Source organism: Amblyomma americanum, chromosome 10, assembly GCF_052857255.1.
Source record: "Amblyomma americanum isolate KBUSLIRL-KWMA chromosome 10, ASM5285725v1, whole genome shotgun sequence".
Classification (NCBI taxonomy): Eukaryota; Metazoa; Arthropoda; class Arachnida; order Ixodida; family Ixodidae; genus Amblyomma; species Amblyomma americanum.
The window spans coordinates 53,131,621-53,147,584 of NC_135506.1; the positions used below are offsets into that span (position 1 = coordinate 53,131,621).

Consider the following 15,964-nt stretch of genomic DNA (forward strand, 5'->3'; position numbering starts at 1 on the left):
CAGTGTCGTAAAAGTTGACTTACGACTGCTTGTGTAAAATTCTGAAATCATTGGATAGTTTTGACCTCACTGTGAAGCATAATAATTATTCAGCAGACAGCGTTATGCTGCACCCTTCGCTTTCCTCACTACCACATTAGAAACCGCATCACATGATTTACAGATTGCGCCACCTGCCTTCCAACGGAGATAATAGGAAGCAAGCAAAGCATCACAGTGAGGGACTTTTCCTGCAAGAAAAGTAGAATGTGCAAAAACAAACACGTAGCGGGTGGTGTTTTTCTGTTAGCGGACTCCCACGCAACAAATAATGCACATGAATGGTAACATGTTGTGCTTTAGATACCTGTTATATTATGCATTTTTCTTTATCTGTTTCGACTTGTACAGCCCTGAAAATTTCTCGCCTCTTAAAATAAATAATGAGCCTTTAGTTTTGTGATCAAGACTTAAACTAAATGCTTGCTGTTTATTTTGTTATTCCTTTGCTCCGTGCCTTCCGCTGTTTATATTACATATGTGTACCGTGCTTAATGTTTTCCTTTCGTTATTAAAAAAAAGTGAACTTTACACTATTTTAAAAACAATTATTACTAACTTGCGACGATGCTATGTTGATGCTTTGATGGTGGCTTCCCATTTATGTAAGCCTATTTTTGTCTTTATGGTAATAACGTGAACTGAAATGCACTGCGATGCTTTTAACTTCGCTGCAGTACATATTTCACGCATGTCAGTGGCAAGGAAGCAGCCTGGAACTGAATATCTGATGGAATGCAACGCCGCAAGCGAAGTACATAAATCTAAAGTCGTCTTTGCGCATTCATGTAACTAAAAGCCATCCGCTTTCCAAGAAAACTCACCTGCACATAACGCATTTCAAAAGCACTAAAGTACTGGGCGCTCGAAAAAGTGTCCTAGATGATTTCTCCGCGTTAAAAAATGCCAGCTCTACTCCGCAGCGCAAAAGTAGTGGCCAGAGATGTGCGCTGTATTTCTACAGATGCCAATGTCATTGTATTATTTGTAATCAACTTCGAACATGTTTTACTTCTTTCGAAGCATTTATAGGGGTTTTTCTTTTCATCTCTGCTGCGCACCTTTATCAACCGTAATAAATAGCTTCGGCAGCCTCCACATTCCCGATTTTCGCATGCTTTAGGCCTCTAGCACTACAGAGACTGAAATAAAAGGTACCACACATCCTGGAAACACTTAAAATTACCTTTAGGAACGCAGCGTTATCCCGGTGGCAGCCAAATAAGAAGAATATTGTTGAACCGAACAGACCTCCCGTTGCTTCATAGCGATATTAGGAGACAGCATACAGAGATGATAATGCCTGCCAGGTCTCTGAAATAAATATGGGCTGACTGGCTCTTTTTACTCGAATCAGAATGGTTCAGTAGCCTAGTATTGGGAAAGAGAGTAGGGGAGCAAATATATTATGCGGCGGTCGACGCCGATGGCGCCAACAAAAGTGCGCAAAAATACACGCTTTCATATATTTTCACTTTTGTTGCTCAGTGTACATTCTCCTTGATTGACAACACACAAATTGCTCAAAACAAATGCTGCCAAATAGCGCTGCTGATGGTGCGTAAATATCGGCGCTACATTGAACTTTGAAACTACAAGAAAAAGCTTCCAGCTGATGGGTGTGGGCATTGATGGGCGACAGGCAAACTGCGGTGAATCCCCTTGATGGTAACTCCAACTCCTCAACATACTGTTATGAGCAAACCAACGATTAATGCCTATAATATACAGCACGACACTAAAAAAACAAAGGAATTATAAAACTAAGTGAACGTAGTTGAGGCGAAAGGAAAAACTCGTGATACGCGATAATAAATGCAGCTGACGTCTCTTCCGACTGACCTTTGGAGGCCTTAGTTTCCAGGAAGCATGGCGGCCTCTCCTGGTGTTCCTCCTCACTGAAGAATGCGCAGTACCGGAGCATCGCCAAGCCGACCTGCGCGAACAGAAGGTCTCACTAACTAAACCCACAAGATCTCTTAATATGAGGAGATAGTGTATTAGGTGCACAACATAAACACGCTAAGGAAGCGAGACTTTTCAGTTGCAATTTTAGAGAGAAAGCTCTACTTCTCCCGTACAAATCTGAAGGTCATGTGGCTATGAAATTTGACCTTCAAACCAGGAGGAGCGGAGGCGTAGCTCTGGCGTCATGCCACGTCACTCGTCATGCCTCGCCGCAGCTGTGCGCGTTGAGCCGACGGCGCTCGCTCGCCTCGCAATTATCGCATCACGTGACTCGCTACGCCTCTCCACAGCTGCGTATGCGGAGCCGACGGCACTCTCGAAACTGGCGGAAATTGCGTACTACGCCATTCCCTATGTAAAAGCATATGGCTTGTGCTCACCGTCACAGAAAGCTATGGATGAGCAACGTGTTGGAACTGCTGTTCCGAAGATGTACCGTTGTCCGTACAGTTCCGAGACTTAGTCCATTAAAAAATCGTTTAACATTGAAATCATTTGTGCGGCACCCCTTCGAAATAGTCTCTCTTGCAGTCTATATATACACAGCTTCCAATGCTTCTTGAGGTGTTGCAAACAGTTGGAAAACTGTATTTTTGGCAAGGCTGCCAGCAACTTTGTCGTGGCGTCTTGGATGGCCTCCACCCTCCCCAGCCAGCGACATTTTGTGGCTCTCTTCACACAAGGAAGCACGAAAAACCGCATGGGGAGAGGTCTTGCGAGTATGGCGGATGGGGAAGCACAGTAATGCTGCGCTTGGAGAGAAATTTTGTCACGCTGAGAGCAGTGTGCAGCCTTGCATTATCGTGGAGAAGGCTCAATTGTCCAGATGCCTGTAAGTCAGGGCAACGGCGTCGCAGTGCATCACGCATGTGTTGGAGCCCGCGGATATCAAACTCCTTATTTACCGTCTGCCCTTGTTTGACGAAGTCGTTGTGTAGGACACCTCTGGCATCGAAAAAACTATCAGCATCGTCTTTGCTTTGGCCTCCTGTCGCCGCACCTTTCTCGACGTCAGAGAGCTCGTGGACTCCCATTCGGCACTCTGCCTCTTTGTTTGAGGAAACCGCCATGTTTCGTCTTAAGAAATGATGCTGTCGACGAATGCAGCATCTTTCCCTCGCGGAGGAAATCAGCGCTCACTAATGCCAGCGTGTCCTTCTGGTCCGGTGTTAGGGAGTTCAGCAGAAATCTGGCGTTCATCTTTCGTTCCCCCAAGTTCGCACGTAAACTTTGGCGGCATGTTGTCTTACTAATGTAGAGAGCATCTGATAGCATGCGGACTGTAATGGTGTGATCTTGCTGTACAAATTCCCTGATCCGAGCCACGTTGTTTTCATTCTGTGAGGTTGAAGGGCGCCCCTGCCTTGTGTTGTCTTCCACCGAAGTTCTCCCCGAAACGAACCTCTTGTGTCATTCGAAAACTCGAGCTCGCGATAGTGTCTCCTTGCTGTAAGCGTCACGAAGGAGCTCGTGCATCTGTGGGGCTGTCTTGCCAGGCTTCACACAGAACTTTATGCTTACACGCTGTTCGAGATGGACGTACATATCTCCAGATTCATTCACTGTAGAATGCACAAACGACTAGCAACAACGTATTTTTCTACATGTAGTACCATCTAGCCGCTGCCACAGCAATTAACATAAATAGCTAAGGTTAGCCCGAAAAGATGGCGCTACGCATACGCACCAACATTTGTTTTGGGGAATTATTTCTAGAGAAGAAAATAAATCAGTCTCGAAACTTTAAGGACAAAGGTTGATCTTCGCTGTTTAAGCCAAGTCACTGACATGCAATAAAGTTTAATGAAAGCTAAACCACGTCTAACCATGCTTAACAGACCTTTAGCTGTCTTACTAGGTTGATCCTGGTTGAACTACAGCAAATTTTTTTTTCGCGGACTGCAACTTAGTTTAGCTGCGGGCTTCAGCTGATCGGGTTAAACACAATGTTGCCGAGGAGCGTGGTTTTCATGGGTAGAAGGCACTCACAACGCTGCGGCTACGCAACAGCTGAGATGTAGAGCTAGTGACGAGATCTGTGGCCGAGATGAGGTACAAGCAGCAGAAGGACACGGCTGGCGTGAGCAGCGACGCGTCGCCCAGGAACGCCACCGCTGAGAACAGCAGGATGGCCATCTGCAAAGGCATGGGAGGGATGCAGCAGCAAGATAACGCACACATATGAGTGAGAGAAGATGAAATAGTGAAGCGAAATTTAAAACGGCGCCAACGGAAAGTATTTTGCGACCTTTGGATTGAGTTTGGAATTTCTGACAACTAATTCAGCTTGCGCGTGTTTTGTGCAGCGTTAACAAGAGTAGTGTTAACTGGGGGTTTACCGTAACGACCATTTCTCGTGACGTTCCTGTTTTCTACATGAAATCATCGTCTTTGTTGGGAATTTGTATTCCTCCTTCCCACTCCATACCTATAGCTTTTGCACTACCAGAACAGCTGCTTCACTCGCCCCCAGGCAGTTTCTCAGCGAGTTGAAAAGGAATGATGAAACACTCACGCCGAGCAGAACAGGTCGCTAGAAGAACACATGCACAGAAGGCACACAGAAACAGGGAACTAACACCGCTTCCTCTGTGCTACTTGTTCCGTGCTGTGTGTTTGCTGCTGCTCTGCCGTACTGTGATTCACAAGCTAGCCGAATCCAAAGTATTCCTCAAAGTCATACTCAATAGCAACGCTAATAATCGTTACTCTTCATCGGAAATGAGCGCACGCACCATCGAGGCTGAAGAGGTGTACACGGAGTCGATGAGGCCGTCCAGCACGTTGACTCTGTGGCTGGCCTCCTCTTCCTTGGCGCGCAGACGGCTGATGGCCGCAGAGAAGGCCTCCTCCCAAGCGTACATCTTCACCAGGCGCACCGACGAGAGCAGGTCCGAGGTCTGCTTGAGCCGCTCGTCGCGGAGGCTAAGCACGTTGTCCTACGAAAACAATGCCGATTGCTACCCTGCTCCTTCACTGCCATAATTTCACAAGCGGTGATATCGTGTTTTTTTTCAGACTGGCCTAGGCACACTATTACAGAAGCAACTTAACAGACTCCTGCTCCCCAAACATACTCTATGAGCAATGTTTAAGAATGAGCCTGCAACGGACACTGTTCATTATGTCAAGCAAAAACAATTTTCACAAGAAATTCTTTCTTAGTACGCTATGCTAAGGCTAAAAAAGTAACGGTATACCCCCAGATTGTCCATCTGTGTGTGCAAGGTTGCTGCACACAGAACAATTTTGGGTGCTTACTAGATGGATAACAAGATACTTATCCTTCTTTACCTCAGCCTCTGCTTCTCTCTGTGCATGCGCATGTTCATTAAGCCGTTTTAAAGATGTCAATTTATCCAACATCTTGTGGAAAACGGTATTTTAGGAGGTAAGGCAAAAAGCCTTAAGGCGCTTGCCGGGGCCTGAACTATGTTTAATGAAAACAAAAATGTTCTGACAGAGAGTACCCAATACATCCAATCCGAAAACAAGAATAAAGTTTAAAATTGAATACAAACTGGTTGAGATGGATTTTTACATGCGTAAACCGGCATTCCTTAGACAACCCTCACCCAGAGCCGGTCCTGGACCACGGCTGCTGGCCAGACGAGCACCAGTGCCACTACGGGCCAGATGCTGGTGATGAGCGCAGCTACCGCGCCCACACGCAGCCCGATGAGATAGATGATGACCGGGAGGAGAAATGTGCCAGTCATGGGCAGCGGGAACTGTGTGCACGCAATGCAGATCTGCAGGCAGTCACCGCCCAGAAGGGCGAGCACGTAACCGGAAGAGTTCCTGGACAGCGCACGGGGGGAGAGCCGCACCATCTGCGAAGAGGATAGGAACACGGCTTGAAAGATTGGCGACTGTCGGGACCCGCACAAGCGCTACCATAGTGACGTACGTTCAGGAGGGCAACTGTTGGGGACGCCACAGCTCCGCTCTTGATAACTCACATCGACGATGTCGCCACAGCAGGTGCTTCTTTACAGTGAGAAAGACGCCATGGCGGGCGACATTTAGCGACATTTTTCTGCCGCATAAGTCATGTTACCCAGCCTGAAGTGAATTGTGGGTTCTGCCGTCCCAAATCGACATGCCATGGCAACGAAGGACGCCGTAGTGAAGGGCTCCAGATTAGTGAGCCAACCTGGGGCTCTTTAACGTGCGCTAACATTGCACAACACAAGGGCGCTTTTCGACGGTTGATACTTGAAATACGATATGGGCTTTCAGGATGCAAATACAGCTGCTCATTACATTTCCTACAGGATCTAAGCAGGGATGGAGGTAAGTGTTCAGTATTTAGGTATACAGCGGCGTAAGAAGCGGTAGGGCTGCCTAGCCACCCTACCGCTGTAGTTATGCATTGCTAGGCCTAACCTGCTTCGCATCGAAGCCGCAGCCAACGGTGCACTGAAACAAGCTGCCTATCATAAAATGTCGAATCCTGTTCCCAGTGCACTATAAATTAACGCATTAAATTCAATGTGTAGCTGGTCCCCGCGAAGCCTGTGCCGGCGCAGCCCGCCAAGCAAAGCCCGCTGCTAGGCCTTGTTAGCTTGGCCTCACAGCATGGTAACGATGCGGCGCTGAAAATGAGCACAAGTGACCGAAGGACCGGGAACTAGCATGTGTGCTGCAGTTTCCTGTCTGTGCCTTTTAAGCTAGTTGTTATGTCTGTATGCGAACAGTTATCTGAGAGCGCTGACATAAGCACCACTTTCAGGGGAGCGGCGCCGTCCAATATATTGAACATTGCGCTGAACGCGAGTTCGATCAACGACAACTGCGGTGTTATACTTTCGTAGCATGAGCTACACCGGCCGAGGTTGAGCAGTTTCGCGTGGCTCCTGGAGATCCGTGCTGCGCATGCGCGAGGATCTGTGACGTCACACGGCGCACAACTGGCGCGCCGGAGCCGCCGCCGCCGCGCGCGCATCGTCGGTCTGCGCATCCTCTGGAAACCGCACCACGTTGCCAACCAGGTAACTGGTCACGTGACCAACCGCGCGATGAACCACGTGACCAGCCACGGCGCCGCGCCGCCAGCAGCTGCTCCGCACCACGTGACCGACCACGTGACCAACCACGTGGTCAACTTGGGTGCGGTTCCGGACAGTCAAGTGAATGGGCTCCCGCTCACCTTCCTGAAGATGGCGCCCAGGAGGAGGCACCGGACGCGGTTGGCAAAGCGGAAGCAGGTATGCATCTGGTAGCAGGCCAGCAGCGTGTCGGCGATGCAGGCCGAGACGAAAAGCCATGTGGTCACCGTCACCTCCTCGCCGCCCTCGACCAGCCGCCTAGTAAGTGGAGGGTGAGGCAGAGAAACACAGCAAAACGATAAATAGCAAATGATGACGAGCAAAAATGAACGTGAGAAGAGGTCAGTTAATGAATAAATGAATGATCTCGAATGTATTGAATATTCCAACGGTTTTTATGGAGGAAAAACGCTAAGGCGCCCGTGTGCTGTGCGATGTCAATGCACGTTAAAGATCCCCAGGTGGTCGAAATTATTCCGGAGCCCTCCACTACGGCACCTCATTCTTCCTTTCTTCTTTCACTCCCTCCTTATCCCTTCCCTTACGGCGCGGTTCAGGTGTCGAACGATATATGAGACAGATACTGCGCCATTTCCTTTCCCCCCCAAAACCAATTATTATTATTATTCCTTCCAGGGTCTTCACAGCGTCGTCATGAAGATGAGCATGAAGAACTCCATATAAATTGAAATGAAGCTTTCTATCAGTAAAAAAAAAATAGAATGGTGTTTCGAACATTCGGGAAGAGCACCGTCTCCTACAAGCTACACGGCGACAAGCACAACTCTCATATATAACGAACCCAGTTATACATCACACCATTACATAATATAAAGATACGTGAGAGAAAAAATATCAGAAACTGTTAACAAGCACATCTTTTTCCGTGTTATATTTTTCGTGCTAAGTGTTTACAGTGTGCTGTTTTTATTGGCTAAGAAAAGTAGCTGAACCCGCAGTATTTATTTATGACCGCTAGTCATTAGTAAACCCTTGAAGTTGAGTATCACGAAAAACCCTTGCGGAAGCTGTGCAGGCACTTTAAAATTCTGTTATCTACTTCTAGGAAGATGCATATTTTGTTACTGGTGGCATGCAACCCGCCGCGGTGGCTCAGTGGTAGGGTGCTCGGCTACTGATCCGGAGTTCCCGGGTTCGAACCCGACCACGGCGGCTGCGTTTTTATGGAGGAAAAACGCTAAGCGCCCGTGTGCTGTGCGATGTCAGTGCACGTTAAAGATCCCCAGGTGGTCGAAATTCTTCCGGAGCCCTTCTTCTTCTTCTTCTTCTCCTCAAGTAATATGGCACATACCCACGTGGGGGGATTGGCCAAGGTATAGGGTAGAATGCCAATGAAGCATTTGCGCGGGGAAGGAAACGTCAGAAGACTGAATCAAGATAAAAAAAAAAATTGGGAAAAATAAAATGAATTCAAGAGGTATGAGTCATCCGGAATAGAATCAATCTAGCCTTTTTGGACATGCGAAAGAATTTTGTGTATAGCTAACAGGATAATCGATTAGTTGCACTTATGTAATCGTGAAGGTAGCCGCATACACTGCTTAACGGGAATCCCTTGGCACTCGCACCGAACGATAGAAGAACTGTAAGAGACAGAGGCAGTCCTAGTCTCGAAAGAGGAACCTCCAGATATTGCTTTCTCTGAACCGCGAACCGCCGGCAAGAGAGGAGAAAATGATCGATTGATTCAACTTGCCCACATGATACACAAAGGTTTGTCGCAGCGAACCCGCACCTGCATAAGTACAAGTTTAAGTGAGGGATTCTACATCGCAGGAGCGTCATGGACACTTCACAAAGCCTTGACTTACACCACCGGATATTCCATGGGTACTTTAGGTGTTGAAAGTCCACGGTATTCAGCAACGGATCACTCAAAGTGGCTGAAATATGTTGGAACCGCTGGAAACGTGAAGCTGCTAACAGAATGAGGTGAGGGACGGGATATATTACAGGTGCGCTGAGAGCTGACCTTGCCAATAAATCAGCCACCTCGTTAAAATAGACGCCTGAATGCCCAGGTACCCAGACCAAACGGATCTCGCGCACTGTGCTCGGAACAAAAAACCTAAGTGAACGAGTCAAGAAAGATTTTTCCGAATTTTGGAGAGAGACAATAACTGAAAGGCAGTCTGTGAGAATAAGAACCCGTGCGACATGTCTGGGAATTTTGAGAAGAGCCAAACCAATGGCCAAAAACTCTGCGAAGAATATAGGAGTATAATCAGGGATACGAACGGAGTAGCTCCAATCTAGATCCTGCGAATATATGCCAATCGCCGCCTTCTCACAGCTGCCGGAGGCATCAGTGGAGAGAACAGTATGATGTGGAAAATTCTGTAGGTGTTCAGAAAGAAGACCATTTAGGGTATGTGCGGGCATATGCTTCGCATGGGACGGGAAAATAAAGTCGTAATAGAAGACGGGATCAGCCTGCGTGTCAGCAACTCGTTGCAAGGAGATCAGATCAACCTGAAGCGGAGCTAACAGATTCTGCGTGAACCTAACTTGCGGAAGCTGATAACGTGGCCAGTGATTAGTCAAAAAAAGGTGTGGTTGGGATACAAAAATTGGAACACTAACGCCTGGGGCCGGGTCAAAAGACTTGAGGAAAGTACGCACTGTTAGAAGTTGGAAGCGGGAATAGAGGTTGGGGATACGCGCTTCCAGATAAAGGACAGCGTTGGAAGCTGATTTTGGGAGCCCGAGGCATAGCCGTAGGGCACGTCTTTCCAGTATGGCTAATGGCTGCAGCTTGTAGTTCGCGCTACCAGAGAACAAGGGGCAACCAAATTCCAGAATCGGTCTCATATAAGCCTTATAGAGCAACAGTAGCGTGTCACGACGCATGCCAAACTTTTTATTGCCAACTCGGGTCAAACGGCCCAGTGCACGTTCCCCTTTAATAACATTATTTTTAATATGGTGTCGCCAGTCCAAATTTTGGTCATAAGTAACACCTAGGTATTTAACCGACTCCACCTGCGGAATTGGAGTGGAGCGGTAGGCTAGCGAGATGTACATAGGAGCGTCGGGTGGAAATACCAGCACGCCGCATTTGCTGACATTAAGAGATAAATTGATTTGGTCCAACCAGACTTCAAGAGCATTCAGATATGCCTGCAAATACCCGTAGAGCACATGAATATCATTTGCTGATGCGAAAAAAGCTATATCATCTGCGTATACATAAACTGTAACGTTAGGATGAATGGGGATGTCCCGAACTAATATGTTGAAAAGCAGCGGAGAAAGAACAGAGCCTTGCGGCACACCTCTTGATTGACCATAGGTATTAGAACAAAAAGATCCGTCTGTACAGAAGAAAAATCTATCTTTTAGAAATTCACAAATCCAGGCGTAGAGGTAATGCGGTGGTTGTAGTTGAGCAAGCTTGTTAATGAGGACTGTGTGCTCCACGCTGTCATAGGCCTTCGCAACGTCAAGCGTCACCAAGGCCGAAACTTCTCTCTGGCGCATTGAGAGTCGTATTCGGCTCTCGAGATCCACATGCGCGGACCATATGGAACAACCGCGACGAAAGCCAATCTGTGCGGGGCTGAGGCCGTTAATATGATGAACATGCTTTGTGAGGCGACTGTGTACTACTCTTTCTATTAGCTTTACTAAATTTGAGGTTAAAGCAATCGGCCGAATATTGTCTAATTGAAATCCATTGTCTGCATTTTTTAAAAGTAAAATTATTTTCGCAATTTTCCAACTGTGAGGAATCCAAGAGGTTTCCAATGACGCATTTACAATATCTAGAAGGTGAGTTGGAAAGTCGTGCGCTAAAATCTTTAACATGCCCACAGTAATCCCGTCAGATCCCGGAGCAGCAGAGTGCATCGAGGAAACAATTTGCAGGAGCTCCGACACGTCGACCTCAGGATAGTCCGAGCTGGGGGTGAGAGTGTGCAAAGGTTCTGCTTTCTGTACCTGGAAACGTAAGGCCAGCCCCTGCGCGATGCGTTCAAGGTTTTGCTTAGCCTCCTGCGGAGACATTACCATTGACCTTATGCGATTGGAGGCCGGAGAGCTGTTATTCTGCGCCATGAATCTGTAGAGAGCCTTCTTATTCTGGGGTTTTGAGAGATACGTGTTTAAATTTTGATTATAATCCTCCTTTGCCTTTTTAACAGTTCGTTTGAAACATGCAGAGAAGAACTTATAATTTATCCAATTAGCTGGGCTCTGATTATAGGAAAGGCTTTTCCAGGCTGCTTTTCTACGACGATAAGCTTTCTCGCACTCCTCCGTCCACCAAGGAGACGGCTGTCTGGCAGGAGCAGTAGTGCACACCGAGAATACAGAACTCTCAGCAGCATCTTGCAGAAAGGTAATTGTCCGCTGAGCTCTTTGTGCTCGACCTGAGCTAACTATGGAGGGGAGTGAGGCAGATATCAATTTTTTGTACATAATGTGGTTTAGAAATTTCATGGTTGCACCACCTTTTCTGATAGGCGAGGATATAATAGAAAAGGTTATTGGAAAGTGGTCACTAGATGTACCTGATTCTTCAGTTGACCATGCAGATACGCCAACCCCACGAGATGCTAATGTTAAATCTATGATTGAACGGGATCCTCCACGCATAAAGGTTACTGCTCCGGAATTACAGCAGCGCACTGCATTCATTGACATCCAGGACCACAGAAGCTGGCCGCAGGAGTCAGAGCGACTATCCCAGGCACTGTGGTGCGAATTAAAATCTCCTGCGATGACTGTGCTGTTTGCGCCGCTCAGTAAGGTGTCCAAACAGTCTGTCCTGTGAACACCGATTGGGAAGTAGACGTTAGCAATAGTGACTTTGGCGCACTGTGGAAGGGAGATTTCAACCGCCAACAACTCACAGTCAGGGCGCATAACCGTCTGCGAGATTGATGCCCGGTGACATATTTTCGTAGAGATCATAGTTATTAACCCACCACCCCTGCCATTAACGCGATCTACCCTGAAAACACGAAATTTTTTAAATGTGAATGATTTAAGTGGTGAGAGCCACGTTTCTTGTAAAATCACAATATCTGGATTATGTTTATGAAGAAGTAATTCAAGATCCGGTAAAGAAGAAAGTACGGAGCGACAATTCCACTGCATAACTTTTAGACCCGCCATGATTATCGACTGGTTAAAGAGGCATCAACAGCCTCCTTCAGCACATCAGTCTGGGGAATTAATTTGGGGGGTCCTTTCTTTGCTTTGACTTGCGGAACAGCTGACTTCGAGGGTGAGGAAGAAGCTCGACGCTTCTGGGAAGTGGTGAGCATTTCAACGTCCATACTACAAGGATCTACGTGAGCGACACTGTCAGGAGCGCTGTTGGCAGGCGGTACTTGGGGCACGGTAGGAGGCGACATGGAAGGATTCTTACTAGCAGCACTCGGGAGTGATGCCGGCGTAGCCGCCGAAACATGTGATTCAGTAGGCAGAGATTGGCCAGCAACAAGTTGAGATAGAGCCTCGGTGAAACTGCCCAGCATTCGCTCGACCACCACAGAAAGAGCCTGTTCTACTGAGGACACTATTGAAGTAGTCAAACTTGACGGTATATCAGCAACAGAGCTTCGCGCACGGCTGGCATATGTATTACCCCTCCGATCCAGAAGTGCATAAGCATCTGCTCTCGAACATCGTTTCGCTTGAATGATATCGAGCAGGCTTTGTTCGTCGGCTCGTTTCGAGCAGTTGACATCATCAGCTGAGTGGTTGCCCTTGCATAGGCAACACTGGGGCTGATCAGAGGTGCAGCTGTCATCTGAATGCCCTTCTCCACAAACCCGGCAGCGGGTCGCCGACTTACACGCTTTACCACTGTGACCGAAACGCCAACAGTTGTTGCACTGAAGAGGACGGGGCTGCAGAGGGTCCACACGATACACTATCGGCCAAACCTTGAGTTCAGAAGGACAGGAGGAACCAGCAAACGTAGTGATAACTGACTCTGTCGCAACACGCACACCATTGAATTCTCTACTGCACCGGTAGACAGAAAGAACCCCCACACCTGCATCCTGAAACTCCTTCAGTATATCCTGCGGGGAAGATGCTGGGTCCACGCCACGAACAATGCCTTTGGAACATGCGAGCTGTTCCGGGATGAAGGCTTTAACCGCTAAGGACTGAAATATTTTGCACTGGAGCAGGTCCGTGACACAATCAATGTCAGCGGACCTGCAAACAATGCCTCTCCGGCCGAACGGTCGCACCTCAGAGATCTGGAGGTAGTGGGTAGTGAGAGATCTTAGCTCCTGCTGAAGGACCTTGGGGCTTTTCATCTTGATCGTTCCCTCACCGATCGGCACGAAAGCCACAGGGATGATGTCAATTCCATTTTTACGAAAATTTTCTAGCGGCAAGCTTTGGGTGGGCAAGCTGGCAAACCAGGTTGCCGTCCCTCCACCCGGGGAGGTCAGCGACATACCTAAGCCAAACGCACCCTCAAATGCACATTAACCTGGCCTACAGACCTAACCTGAGACCTGGCCAAATCCCCCACAGAGAACGGCCTCACCAGAGATGACCACGTAGGCACCACCAGGGAACCACAGTTGAGCTCGAAGCCAAGCACCAGCAAGAACACGTCAGCATCCACGACGGCGTCCACCGCCCCCCCACTACGGCACCTCTTCTTCCTTTCTTCTTTCACTCCCTCCTTTATCCCTTCCCTTACGGCGCCACGGTTCAGGTGTCCAACGATATAGAGACAGATACTGCGCCATTTCCTTTCCCCCAAAAAACCAATTATTATTATTACTGGTGACATGCAAAAGACGTGTGCAAATCATGGCTAATGAGATGAGTGGTATTTGGCAGGAGAGATGCGATCAGTGGATTTAACAAAAAGTACAGTTTTTGCAGCCCGTTGTTCATGTAGAATTCAACCAAAAGATGATGACTGCGAGAACAAACGTGATATAGTGCAGATAATGGTTTGTAATGTATATGTAGATGTGGTATTATGAGAATCTAGAATATACGAGCTGCCAAATTTTCAGAGACATTTAAAAGCGCGAAATAGTTGCGGTCATGATTATTTCAGGCATGAAAATGTCGTGTAATTTTTTTGTTGTGCTAGGAGATAATGTCTTCTGGTGTAAAGGTGTCGTTAAGAACGTGATCTCATTTATTTACAGTAATTAGCAGGTCATTGGCATCATTACGCATCACGTTGCACTGAGTACTAGCATTCAACGCGCACCAAAATTTTTTAGGGTTGTTTTTTAGCATAGACGATCTTAAGTAAGAAAATTATGGCGGGAAGTTTTGTGTAGTCAGTGATAATATTTATGGATTCATTTTACCTTTCCCTCCAGCTCGAATACCGATATTTAGTTGCCTGTCGGTGCAATCGCATTTTTGAATTATTCAAGCATCCAAAACCCCAATTTATCCAATACACATTCTTTCTGTGTGCCATGGGCATGACCGGCGCGAATGCGTTAATTATAATGAGCGTATTTTTTTAAAAAACGTGATAGTCGTGTTAAATGGACAGCGAGGAATACTCAATCAAAAAGTGGACAGCAAAACGATTTGATTCTCAGTTGACTCTGTTAAAGTTATCTTTGTTTTAACACTTGATTTCTTTATTATTTGTTTTTATTTCTATAGAACGAAACCTGGAATGGCATTTTGCGGGTGCTGCTTTTTTTTGTACAGGCCTACTGCTGTCCATGCCGATTGGCTCGAGCTCCAGAAGCCTTGGACTGGAGCCAATCGGCACGGACCGAAGTAGGCCTGTCTAAAAGGCGACACCCACAAAATACCACTTCTAATGCTTCCGGTCAATACGTAACAATCTCACAATCTGAAATGATGCCCAAAGGAAGTCTATCTGAGAAGAGGTCAGGATTACACCTTAAAAATAAATCAAGAGCGCTCGTGGCTCGGAATGCGTCTTCTGTTATAAAAGTTGTGACAATAAGAGATGTAGGCATTACTGAAACTATGTGCTTTGAGCTTCTGTGTAACGGTCCGCGGTGAATTTCGTGCATCAGTTGTTACTAGGAAAATGAGACTCACCAAAATAAGGCCAGTATCACTTGGAACACGCGCGCATATTTCACAACCAATTTGTTTATATCTGTTTCGATACCACGTTGAATATATTCATACCGTTCAGTCATCTTGACTTCTCGTACATCTTCGAAACAGGTACTTATTTACCGCATAGGGTGTTTGCCTGGGCTAGTCGGTACATGGTACTAACTGATGGCACAAACTGTGTTTGTCTCTTTCTTGTCCCGTCCTTCGTGCACTGTGTCTTCAGTTAGTATTTATTTACCGCCCTCAGGCACTGCGAAGTTAATGTGATGTTCCTAGGTAATTCTCATACACATATATTCGAAATTAAATCCACTGAATACATGGAGCTATGACGTGCATAAAAACGCAAAATTGCTTGAACTTTCCAGAAACATTCTCAGGCTGGGACTACTGCACTCATCATGTAGGGGGTTGTTTGCATTGTACACGCTCAGCATGTATTTGCTAACGTGTTCAGTTATGATTACTCTATGGCCTGTCTAAGCAATGACTGCATGACTGCGGACGTTTCCCCTGAATGAAATATTTTTCTACCGTGCGCTACACTGGCCGAGGTTGAGCAGTTTCGCGTGGCTCCTGGAGAGCCGTGCTGCGCATGCGCGAGGAGCAGTGACGTCACGCGGTGCACAGCTGGCGCGCCAGAGCCGCCGCGCCGGTCTGCGCATCCTCTGGAAACCACACCACGTGACCAATCACGTAACTGGTCGCGTGACCAACCGCATGACGAACCACGTGACCAGCCGCGCCGCCGGCAGCTGCTCCGCACCACGTGATCGACCACGTGGTCAACCACGTGGTCAAACCCTCCTCACACTCACTGAATAAAAAAAAACCCT

At 47.3% G+C, this 15,964-nt stretch overlaps 1 protein-coding gene across 1 annotated transcript in view; it reads right to left on the reverse strand.

The window, feature by feature from the left end:
- LOC144107127 (ATP-binding cassette sub-family C member 4-like) overlaps window positions 1-15,964 on the reverse strand; it is a 75,987-nt gene that overhangs the window by 20,734 nt on the left and 39,289 nt on the right. Inside the window, 5 exon segments of the mRNA XM_077640117.1 lie at window positions 1,882-1,975; window positions 3,997-4,143; window positions 4,743-4,946; window positions 5,583-5,840; window positions 7,160-7,316. Coding sequence (XP_077496243.1) covers window positions 1,882-1,975; window positions 3,997-4,143; window positions 4,743-4,946; window positions 5,583-5,840; window positions 7,160-7,316 — 860 coding nt within the window.